This window comes from Podarcis muralis, chromosome 4, assembly GCF_964188315.1.
Source record: "Podarcis muralis chromosome 4, rPodMur119.hap1.1, whole genome shotgun sequence".
Lineage (NCBI taxonomy): Eukaryota > Metazoa > Chordata > Lepidosauria > Squamata > Lacertidae > Podarcis > Podarcis muralis.
In genome coordinates this window covers 64,262,099-64,274,539 of record NC_135658.1, presented here as the reverse complement: position 1 = coordinate 64,274,539, position 12,441 = coordinate 64,262,099, and the positions used below count along the sequence as shown (strand labels likewise).

Here is a 12,441-nt window from a genome sequence, read left to right as displayed (position 1 = left end):
GTTCCACTGTATACCACTTTTCACTCCAGTGTGACTTATCAAGCAAGTTTACATATAAAATGCAGTACAATATAGTCAATAAAATCCAGTCCTTAAAACCAAATCAGAACAGCACTGGAGGAAGGATGCCTGCAAGGCTCCTTCAAATCCCAGCGGGTCTTGCTGTTAACCAGAAGGTTGGTGGTTTGAGCCCACCCATTGATGGCTGTGGACAGGAGTTCTGCATTGCAGGTGGGCGGGGTGGACTAGATTACCCTTGGGATCCCTTCCAATTCTATTAATCTAACACTGGAACACCAAAAATTGGCCAAGGAAAGGTTCATCACATAACTTTATCTCAGAAAATGGGGTGTTAGCCATAGAGGTTTTGCCCCATTGCAGTGTTATTCCCAAGAGCCATACGCCCCACATCCCAGACATAAATGGCAGCCATTTTGAGGCTGTGTACATATACCTTGAAAATACCATTGAAACACATTTGTTCCTTCAAATAATTATGGTCGTTGTCATTTGCCTCTCAGAGAGCATACCAGTCCCAAGGGGCACCAGACAACAGTGGTGTTGTCCCTTCTACTGTTCCATCCTCACAGCTTCAGAAAGGTCAAGGTTGTTGTTCTGGATTAATACAGAACACATGACATGATTTTTATATTAACGGGATTATTGTTATACATGTATTTTTAGTAGCATATTTCTTACATACCCCAACATCCATTTCTCTGGATTAACTTCCTCTGTCTCTTTACAAAGTTTCTTTCCCACGTTAACTATTTTAGGAAGGATTAGTAGCTTTATAATACAATAATTGCTTTCTTTTTCTTTTAAGTGTGTATTGGCAGCATTTGAGTCCAAACTGTATAGCAATTAATACTGGAAAAATAGTTAATCCAAAAAACTAAATTGTCACTTTTTGCTACATTTGGAAAGAAGGAGCTTTCTACAAAACACTGGGGTGGAGGATATGTTTAACATAAACACTGTTGTTGCCATTACCACAGGGAAGAAAGTTAATGGGGACGAATGATCTTACTTTGAGATTGTGAACAAAGAAAAGAGCAGAAGCCTTGCAAAGAAGTAGATGGATAAGAATTTTTAAAATACACTAGGTTGAAAATGCAGTGGTTGTACATCCTTTCATTATATATGCTTCTGACAGTGTAATGAAATAAAGTTTACCCAAATGTAGCTCAAGTTGATAATGTTTCTTTCAATATACTGTCAAAGCTCTATTTGCATGATGTGATTTAAGTTGTATCCTCACAGCCAAACCCAGAATGTTTTTATTTGAAAGTGAGGGGGTGGGGAAGGCCACAGCAGACAATACATCAAACATGGGAGTAAAATCCCAAGGAACTATATGTGGGAGATTTAGCAACCAAATCTAACAATGCATATTTCTTGCTAATTAGCATGAGAAGGTGTTAAGACCACAGAGCTGTAGAGTGGTACCTCTGGTTAAGAGCTTAATTCGTTCCGAAGGTCCGTTCTTAACCTGAAACTGTTCTTAACCTGAAGCACCACTTTAGCTAATGGGGCCTCCCACTGCTATTTCTGTTCTCATCCTGAAGCAAAGTTCTTAACCTGAGGTACTATTTCTGGGTTAGTGGGGTCTGTAACCTGAAGCGTCTGTAACCCAAGGTACCACTGTATTGCTGACAGGCAGAGAGTCAGACCATAGAAACGTAATTGATAGAGAGGGGAAAGGAGCATATACTGTACTGTAGTAATTTCCTGTTCTCTCTCTCTCTCCCTCCCTCCCTCCCTCCCTCCCTCTCCCCCCCCCCCATTTTGACCTTTGATGGGGGCAGACATGCCTCCTGTTGCTCCAGCTCAGGCATGTGCCCAAGGCTGTTTCTATTGTAAATATAAATATTTTAGCTGTATAGTTTTTACTGCTGTTGTAGCTGAGAACCAATGCACAACTATAAGTAAGTAAATAATATTTTAAACTTTCTTCCCAATCTGTTGTCTGATTTTTTGTTAAGCGGGTTAAGAAAAGGGAGATGCAGCTTGTTTTGCAACTGGACTTGTCCAAAAGAAGACTTTGGAACCTAATTCCTGTGTTTCAATTTGCTGCTAAGGATGGGACTTTAAACTCTGTTCAACCCATGCATGTGGGTATCTGAAGAAATGTAACACGCACACAAAAGCTTATACTCAGAACTAACTTAGTTGGTCTCTGAGGTGCTACTAGAGTATTTTTTATTTTTTATTATTTATTTCAGTGGAAGCATTTTCATGATGAACTACTATGACTTAAAGCAAGCTTTCTCCTGTGGGACTCGATCCCCATTATTTCCCCATTCAGTCCAGGACCACTCCTCTTTCCATTCCAAATCATTCAATGTGCAATTTAGTTGTCCAGTTTAAACTGACATTTAGTTTGATTGTGAGCTTCAAATCCCAAATCAGACCAGTGTCCTGGCCTGCTAATAATAACCCCATTCCTCAGAACAGAGCCATGGGGTGAGTTTGCATGGGAGAATCCGATTTGAGAGAGAATAGCTCCCAGCTTTAGGGATAAGTACCACAAAAGAGATGCCTCCTGTTGCAAGCATATGTTTTCTGATATGGTGTTCGTTTGTTTGCTATGAATGATAGTTGATAAACTATGAAGATATGGGCTGGGCAGCATGTGAAGTCATCCATGGCTGCAGCCTAGCTGTGGAATGTGGATTAAGCATTAATCCTCAACATTGGCCTAATATGACACCCACACCCCAGTTCTCAAGTGCAGCTGCACTGGTTTATTTGAGTTTTTATAGCATCCAGTTTTTATAGCATGCTATTCATGAGTGTGTCCACATGTATTTCAACGTTAGCAGAAATTCCTTCATAGAATACTTGTCAGTTTTAGTGGCGACTGCCCTCATGTCGAATGGCAGTGGCCCCTTAATTGTTTGCTCACTCGGGACTGCAAGGAGGGATGGTGTCTCCGGGTTCACAGATCAAATGGGTGTTGCTGTGAAGGGCATATGAGGCAGTCACTTGCAAGGAGGGGGCAGGAAGGAAGAGATAAGGAAGGAGCAGGACAAGGCATGTTCAGTGGCTAACTCACAGGACTGGTCCATCAGGCAAAACAGGGTGAGCAGATGGTCACACGGTTTTCCAGAGGAAGGCCAAAAGGACTGGTTAGCGCCTGTACTGTTTGGTTAGCGCCAAACAATTAGTGCATACAGTACTTCTCTTAACTTGTCCCTTTCTTGTGTTGGGTAGGTCCCTCTGCATGTAAAACATGGGCTATTCCACACACCTGGCAGGTCTTGTTTCATTTACAATGCTGTTCATATTCCTAAGGCCCCATCTGCACCATAGATTTCAGTTGGTATCATACCACTTTAAACAGTCATGGCTTCCACCCGAAGAATCTTGGGAAGTATAGTTTGTTAAAGGTGCAGAGGGTTGTCAGGAGATCCCCATTTCCCTTACAGAGCTACAATTCCCAGAGTTCCCTGGGAAGAGGAATTGATTGTTAAACCACTCTGGAAAATGAAGCTCTGTGCAGGGGGGAAAAGGTCTCCTAACAACTCTCAGCACCCTTAACAGACTACACTTCCCAGGATTATTTGGAAGAAAGTGTTTAAAATGGTATGGTGCTATTTTAAATGTATACTGCAGATGGTAGAAGCAGAACTGAAAATGCACTGACCTACATAAGGTGTAGCAATTCCCCTTCCCTCTTCTCTTCCTAGAGGTAGCTGTTGGGGCAAGCTCAGCATGTAGCATTTCAGGGTAGGTGCCCTTCCGATTCCACTACTGTTCCTTTTTCGTTCTGTGCATCCTTAAGGCAATCAAGATATTTGTAGCACACAGAATGGATTTGTTGCTCTAATGGAATTGCAAAGAGATGGTTAAAGTTACTGCCATCACTTGAGTTATATAACTTATATATAATATCATTTCATATTTGCTTTCGTAGATTTTCACGGGTACAGGAATGCAGGTTTTGGTGTCCTCGGGTGTCTTCCCGTGTAAAAGTTGGGGTGTCTAGGCGACGTTTCGACGAGGTCTCACTCGTCATCTTCATGAAGACCTCGTCGAAACGTCGCCTAGACACCCCAACTTTTACACGGGAAGACACCCGAGGACACCAAAACCCGTATCATTTCATATATATATATATATGGATGATAGTGGGTTACAGTGAGGTGGCCTTTTCTTTCTTCCTATACATTCAAAAGGCAAAATGAGTCCATATTTGCCACCACCTCCTTAGTGGGGCTGAAGCTCATGTCTCATGCCCTCCTTGCTTCGTATTGTGTTGGCTCTCCTTCCTCTCCTTTGTGGCTATAGGCACACTAGGAGCTTAAAACACAGCATGGTTCTGGCATCTGTGCATATGCAGTGGCTATCTCAACATACAGATCTCAGCATAATTGTGACAGGAACGTGTTGTATTACCTTTTCAAATCAGATGGAGAGAATGAAACAGCAGTATTTGTCAAGCAACTATAGGATAGATATGGATTGTGACTAAAGTCATGTGTATTTATTTATTTATTTATTTATTTATTTATTTATTTATTTCACCGCTACAAACACCAGTGGTGGGAGCTCACTGAAGGTAGACCAGGGTAGGCAACCTAAGGCCCAGGGGCCGGATGCAGCCCAGTCGCCTTCTCAATCCGGCCTGCAGCCGGTCCAGGGATCAGTGTATTTTTACATGAGTAGAATGTGTGCCTTTAATTAAAATGCATCTCTGGGTTATTTGTGGGACATAGGAATTCATTCATTTATTCCCCAAAAATATAGTCCGGCCCACCACATGGTCTGAGGGATGGTGGACCGGCCCATGGCTGAAAAAGGTTGCTGACCCCTGAGCTAGACTAAATGGTAGCGTGTACACAGCCACAGTGTGTTGCACTCAGAAAACAGTGCTCAGGAAAAGCTTTAATGAAACTGAATCCTTGCATGAGAGGTGTCTGGAGACTGGCCACACTAGAAACTACGCCACTGCGGCTGATGGAATGGGAACACTGGCATTGTGTGCATTGTGTTTCCATTGGTGCAGGTGTATGCGCAGGGGCCACGTGCTCAGTTTTTTTCAGTTGCTTGCCTCTGTATGTGGGTGGCAGATGGGTGTGGTTGCCAGCATGGTCCCCAGTTAATGGGCTGTAGTGTTTTTTCCCAGGATACTGGGGGAAATGTCTGCTTTTTTATGCTGTTTTTGGATTTTCTGTGCTGTGTTTTCTCCTCCTCTTTTGGGCGAAGCATGCATAGGATGTGGCAGTTTATTTCTTTTTCTCTTCCCTCCCACACATGTAATTAGAAACATACAAGGTCATTTTTCCTGCTCTCTAATAAATTTTGTTCTTCTACCTATCAGGATGATCAACCTATGCGCCTCCAGATTTTGTTGAACCACCACTCCAAACACCTCAAACCACTGGTCACGCTGGCTGGGGCCGATGTGAGCTTAAAATCACAAAAAAACCCAAAAAGCTCAGTAAATTTGTGGGTGTTAGGAATTTTACTTTTTGAAATATGGCAACCCTGTTTCTCAGACCATACATTTATATATGTGGGACAGGCTAACCATAGTTAATACAATCCAGATGGTGACTGCGTCACTGGCCATAATTTCCATCTGATTTATTTGTTTATAAACCCATAAAAAGTCCTAGAGGCCCCACATCTCTGCATCTGCCTAAAAACAAAACCAAATGGCCAAGCTGCTTGTACATTTATTAGAAAGAAGATTATAACACTGATTCATCTCTGTTTGTCTCCTTAAAGCAAGGAGTTAGATGGAACAAGTCTTGAGAGCAGATGGTGTTCAACGTGTTACAACAAAGTTAAAAATTCACAAGCTTTGCAGGCAGAAGGTCCAGGGTTCTGTTCCTGGCAGCTCCAGACACGGTTGGGAAAGACTCCAGACAAAATCCCTGGAAAGCTACAGCCAGTCAGCATTGAAAATACTGAGGTAGGCAGACCAATCGCATAAGGTGGTTTCTGGAGTTCTTGTAAAATTGTAACCCCAAAGCTACTCAACTGTGGCATTCCTTTTTGAGCAGGGCTAATAGCAACCTCTGTGAGACAATTCAGACTGGGGACCTGGCATAGGTTTCTTTGCTCCCCTCCCTTTCCCCAGCACCACTTCCTTGATCAAATTGTGGTCCTTCTCTGGCAGCTACTTTGAAGTAAACGCAAAGACAATGAGAGATGTCACATAAGATATGTACCTTTAGGCAGTGCCATAGTTGGAGAGCGAGGGGCTATCTGGTTTTTTGCTCTGGGTGAAGCCTCCAGAAGGTCGCCATTGAGGCTCCCTGCCTGTGCACATGTGTATGCAAATGTGTGTGGAGTGTGTGCCAAGCAGGGTGTGTGCCAAACAAGTGTTCCGATATACCAGACTTGCACAAAGCAGATTTTTGTTTTTGTCTTAATTGTGTGGCCTGTGGCCTGTGACCAGCCCATGGAGAAGTGCCTGGCCAACAGAACTAGGTGATGTGGTGCTAGATGGCACCTAGCAAAACATTACCGCACAGCACACAGGTAGAACCAAAACCCACCCACAAAATGAACTTCAATACCCTCATAGTTGGGTAGCATGTGATTTATGTTGGATTTCCCTATTACCACATTGAGGGCTGATTGCTGTTTGTCCTGATTCCCTGGGGGAAGCGAGGGGCAAACAGAGGTATGGATAAGCCCAACTGGGGATCAGGAAGGTAAAAAGTAAAGGGACCCCTGACCATTAGGTCTAGTCGTGACCGACTCTGGGGTTGCGGCGCTCATCTCAGTTTATTGGCCAAGGGAGCCGGCGTACAGCTTCTGGGTCCTGTGGCCAGCATGACTAAGCCGCTTCTGGTGAACCAGAGCAGCGCACGGAAACGCCGTTTACCTCCCCGCCGGAGCAGTACCTATTTATCTACTTGCACTTTTGATGTGCTTTTGAACTGCTAGGTTGGCAGCAACTGGGACCAAGCAATGGGAGCTCACCCAGTCGCAGGGATTCAAACCACCGACCTTCTGATTGGCAAGTCCTAGGCTCTGTTGTTTAAGCCACAGCGCCACCTGCGTCCCCTCAGGATCAGGAAAATCCGAATTAAATATGGGGGGGGGGGGCTTGGGCTGCCGCCTGGATGAGAACTATGCTGTGCAGATGAGGTGAAAAACACGTGTGCATACGATGCTAAACTGCCATATATATTTAGTCTTCCCTTGTGAGCATATACATCAGTAGGTGGGATGTAGGTGGGATAGTAGCCTTTGTGGAAGGCTGTGCCGCAAGGGAGATTGCAAGGAGGTCAGGAAGCCTGGGACAAAGGCCCTCTCCCTGCAGGGCGCGGTGATGTGCGGGTTACTCGCTCCAGAAGGTGGCGGTCTCCGCACAGCCTTGCTTGCCTTTTGCCTCGGGCCTTGATGAGTCAGAAGTTTCCACCCGGCATCATTTCCTGGAAAGATGAGGTAAGAGGCGAAGGTGGAACGGCGGCGGCGGCGGGGGGGGGGGGCAGAATAGAGGGGCAACTTGTGATTGGCTGGGAGTCGGGATGGCGGTGGCATAAATAGGGGCTGCTCGGCGGGCACCCGGAGTAGAGTCCGCTGCGCCCTCGTTCGGTGGCTTTGCTGTTTCGCTCCGAGAGCTGCTGCGGGATGCTGGCAGCCTGACTGTGCCTGTGCCGCCGCCGCAGCTGCCCACGCCGCGCCCGGGACGCGAATGAAGAAACTGCTCCTCCTGCTCTTCAACTATCGGGGACTCACGCGAGGCGGGGGACGCAAAGGGAAACGCCGCCGAAAATGGCCTCGTTCCGTATCCGCGCCGCGCGGCCCGAGGACTGCGCCGACCTCCTGCGCCTCATAAAGGTAGATCTCGCTCTGCGCCAGGCCAGGCGCAGGCAAGGAACGAGCAGATGCAATGAACAAGAGTGGAAAAACAAAAGTCACTTCCATTGGCCTCCTTTCGTCTTAAGCCTCTTGAGAGGTTTTGTCTTTTCTTTTTTTAATATAATAAAAGTTGTTCTCTGAACTGAGCGCGCCGTCCTGGGTGGCGGAGGGGGAAGGAAGAATTGCGCGCTTTTATCTTGGCCAACCAGAGGGGCTGCTTAGCGAGGCACGCCAAAGTAGGGCATTTTTATCAGTTGCCACCACACGCCTTCCGACTTTAAAAAAAAAAAAAAGGAACGACAAAAAAATTTAGTTCAGGTGGGATAAAAGTAAGAGACTGGACGACACGGATCTCTTAGTATTTTTACCCGTAGATAAGCCTGCACCTGCTTTAGGCGGTTTGTGTAGCAAACCAAAATGCTAACGTTTGACGTGTGTATAGCGAGAGAGAAATTCCCCACGTATGTACTCGGCGACACACCAGTTTGAACTGCAATCTTAGACGTTTGGAGTGTAAACATGCCTAGAATTTCTCACCATGGCAGTTACTCTGGAAGCAAAAACGATCTTGTGTTTTCGATCTTTCAGGAGTCTCCCCCCCCCCCCCGCCCACTTCTTGTCTAGCTTAGCACATACAGTTCAAGGGCAAAGGTAGGCCACTGAGGGTGGGAACTGTTTGTTCTGCAAGCGAAATAACTTCCTTCTGGGCACAGACACCTTTGCCCTCCTGAGTTGGCAAAACATCCTCTTCCTGCTGTTGCGAAATAGGCTGCAGACAGTTTCTACCCCTCTGCACAAGTGACTGCTGTAAAGAAAAAAGGAAGCAAGGACCCAGCGCCAGAACTGCACTTGAAAGTGATTCAGCTGTTCATCTGGTCTAATTCCTTTGATGGGATGTCCCATTAGATACAAACATTGAGGAACACATATTTCACTTGGGAATTTCCCCCCCCCCCAAAGGTTTAGCATTAACTTACATTTCTTAAATACATTGGAATTATTATTAACCCTTTTGTTCCTGTCATATTAAATGCTTAAAACATGTCAAGAATGGAACAGCTCAATTCCGTGCATCCTTATTTGGAAGTAAGTCTCAAGTGTTCACTAGGGCCTGCTTTGGGGGCAGTGTGTGTAAGGGCTGCCTTCTTAATCTTTGGGCAATTCCCTCAGGTCCTTCAGGGTGTAGAATCAATACTGTACATAATCCATTAACTGTATAGTTCCCTACTGAATTTTCACTCTTCTCAGAAGAGAAGCAGATAGTATTCTATAAAATGGGTTTTTCTATATAGACTATGGTCCATGGCGCAAGAAAAAGAAGTGCAAAATATGTTAACAGAACTTGGTCCAATGAAATATAACTAAACATATATGCTTTGTTTCGGACAGGAGCTTGCTAAATATGAAGAAATGGAGGATCAAGTGGTACTGACTGAAAAAGGTAATATAAAATAAGACTACCAGGACAGTTTTATGACAATTCAACCTGGGGATAGGAAAACAGTAGCTAGATAATACATTTACTGTAATCCTGTAGATCTACTTGAGGACGGCTTTGGAGAACATCCCTTCTACCACTGCCTTGTTGCAGAAGTGCCAAAAGAACACTGGACAGCTGAAGGTGAAACTTTTTTAAAAAAATTAATTAGAAAATCACAGAATGTAAATAACAATGCTTATAATAAGTAAGACTCTAGCCATACTTCATTGCAAAGGTGAATGCTAAAACTTACTGAACTTTTCAAATTGTATCTTATTGTTCAGTTATCCTGAAGGTGATGGAGAACCAGGTATAATCGTAAAAGAACAAAACTATAATTCCACTTCGTTACATGGCTGTTTTTGTTTGACCCTAACTTATCACTATGTAATCCTGTTGAATCACATGTTTTCTTTAATTTGTCCCCAATCTTCAGGTTACAGTCTCTAGCTTCGCCATGTACATGGCCCTTCCGTGTACATGGATGGGCGGGGAGGTAACTAAAAGATCCGTTACACAATAAAGTAGATGATCATGATATATGAGGTAAGGTCTCCAGGGTCAAATCCTATTCCAAAACATGTACCTCAAAAAGAAAGAGAAAAAAGCATATACAAAACACTCGGTAGATCAGAAATCCTGTATGTAACTCTGTTCCTTGGATTACATGTAACAAGATTGAAGTTCTAAATATGAATATTGACTAGGATGTAGTAAGGATAGTGAACAATTGTTCCCTTTTCAAGCAGAAGCATAGGAGAATGACGCAAGCAATGAAACAAAGAAAACACTTGAAAGCAATCACTATTTCCTTGAAATATTCATATTGGAAAAATAATAGCTGCTGTATTTGCTCTTAGCTGTCACAAAGGCAATCCTGTAGTCTCCTCCTTTAAAAAAAAAAAGAGTGATTGCATTGTAAACAAATGGACATCAATTAACGTGGAAAACAAACTTCAGGGGCTTTTGCTTTGGGAGTTTTATGTTCCAAAATCTAGAAGGAAGCAGAGTTGAAATGTTTGCCACAATATTCTGATCTGCCGTGTAAAATTGTAGAAGCCTGAATTGTTTTCCAAAGTGGTATCAATAGGGTATGTACAGAGACTCTCCAGCAAAAGGCTATAATTATGATGTAATTGTTGACACAACTTGCCAGGTGTTGCAATTACGTAATTCCTGGGTATGTGCAAGAACAACATGAAACTGTGACCAAAAAATATGATGCTGGTCTTTGAGGGTCTTAGAACTTTCCAGGATGGCCTTAACTTGCTAGGAATTTCTATCTTACTTAAACTGCAATTCATTATAATGTATGATGAGTGCTAAACTTGGCTTATTGCAGCATAAGATTAATTTTGCATGTTCGGAGTGACTATTTTGGCACAAGCATGTGATATTTCGTATATACTAACTTGTTGCTTTATTAAAAAGGTACTCTGTATGTATGCACATGTATGTAAAGTAAATACGTTTTGTTGCAGGATACAGTGTTGTGGGCTTTGCCATGTATTACTTCACGTATGACCCATGGATTGGAAAACTGCTGTATCTTGAAGACTTCTTTGTAATGAATGAGTTCAGAGGTACTATTTAAATTTTAAGGAAACATTTTACAATTAAGTTTGATTCAACTCTTCTAAAAACGTGACTAATAAAATTGCACTTGTTTTATTTTTAGGTTTGGGCATTGGTTCAGAAATTCTAAAGAATTTAAGTCAGGTAAGAAGCTGATATGGAAAAAGTGTTCTAAAATGATCACTTAACCAAAGTCACATTTAGTTGGGAAATTATTCAATCCAGATTGTGCAGTGCCCATGGATAAGTGTGCCTTTGATTGCATTTGCATTGATACAGCATAAAAAGCAGTATCCCAATAGGTACAAGAAGTACTTTTATTTAGAACACGTCCCAACATGTAATTTTTTTACATAAATGTTTTCAACAGAGTTGTGTCATTAAAGCATTTCCTGCACCTATTGGGATATCTCTCATGCTGCTTTTAAATATCCTTCCTTGGATTAATGGTGCTGCCTTCTTTGTGACAGCCTAGCCCATGATAGAGTTCTCTGTGGTAGCACACTCTCATTGTTCTGATGATGGGAGTGTTCAGATGACCAGCCTGCCTTGGAAACATCCTCTCAAAGGAGGTATAAGTAGTAAACCGCATGACCAAATGTAGCGTGGCTCAGTACCATGTGTCTTATTTCAAGGAAATATTGTACAGCAGAAGCACACCACTATGTTTGAACTTGTGAATATTGCAATATCCACCAGGCCATTCAGATATTTAGGGTTCCCCTTCTGCTTCAGTTGCATATTGACATTATTTGTTCAAGGTTGCAAACTGCTTAAGAAGCACATTGGGGATGTTTTTTGTAACTTATCCTAAAGCTCTTCTTTTTCAAGAGATTTATAGTGGATTAGGGAACCTAGAAAATAGATCAAGTAGGGATTCAGTGAAACAACGTAACTGCTACAACATCTGGAAATTCCCTACATAGAATTTTTTAAAGAAGCAGTACCACATACCAGCACACAGAAATACTCCCTTAATTATTCCTGCCCATTTTCTTTCTCTAGGTGGCTGTCAAATGTCGTTGCAGCAGTATGCACTTCTTAGTAGCTGAGTGGAATGAGCCTTCCATCAGGTTCTACAAGAGACGGGGAGCTTCTGACCTGTCTTCTGAGGAAGGATGGAGACTTTTCAAAATAGACAAGGAGTACTTGATGAAGATGGCAGCTGAAGAGTGAGGAGCTGAGCTCTCAGGACAATAGCAATTTGCATCCAATAATTCCTTTTTGACTGTCCTTCCTGTTTCCTATCCAACCTTGTAGTAATGAAATAAGTTAATATGGACCCTAATTCAAAAGCTTTATTACCAGTGGCATAAATATGATTGTTTGCTGGAGTTTTGGGACTCTAATCCCACAGGCAGTGACAAGTTACAGAGTCAAGTTACTTGTCTGTCTCCATCCTCCCATCAGTACACCTGTGATCCTGAAATGTATATTGCATATAACTTCATTCTTGTAAGTGTCATTCAAATGTGTACAGTGTACACACTGGTAGGGTTTTTTTCTTAATTATTTGCATTCATAAGCAAATAAACTGTTTTTCATGCTAGCAACACAAA

The 12,441-nt window shown here is 43.0% G+C and overlaps 1 protein-coding gene across 1 annotated transcript; it reads left to right on the top strand.

The window, feature by feature from the left end:
* The first annotated feature begins 7,516 nt into the window (after positions 1–7,516).
* On the top strand, positions 7,517–12,441 carry SAT1 (spermidine/spermine N1-acetyltransferase 1). The gene is made up of 6 exons (XM_028727488.2): positions 7,517–7,806; positions 9,217–9,268; positions 9,365–9,448; positions 10,789–10,890; positions 10,986–11,026; positions 11,888–12,441. Exons 1-6 carry the CDS (start codon positions 7,741–7,743, stop codon positions 12,056–12,058), a joined length of 516 nt encoding a protein of 171 aa, XP_028583321.1. The 5' UTR covers positions 7,517–7,740; the 3' UTR covers positions 12,059–12,441.

What these genes read in the sequence shown, in the direction of transcription:
- SAT1 (XM_028727488.2), top strand. Translation starts at nt 7,741, where the DNA reads ATGGCCTCGTTCCGTATCCGCGCCGCGCGGCCCGAGGACTGCGCCGAC. An exon ending in AGAACACTGGACAGCTGAAG is followed by an intron (nt 9,449 to 10,788) that starts GTGAAACTTTTT and finishes GTTTTGTTGCAG; the next exon opens with GATACAGTGTTGTGGGCTTT. An exon ending in TTCTAAAGAATTTAAGTCAG is followed by an intron (nt 11,027 to 11,887) that starts GTAAGAAGCTGA and finishes TTCTTTCTCTAG; the next exon opens with GTGGCTGTCAAATGTCGTTG.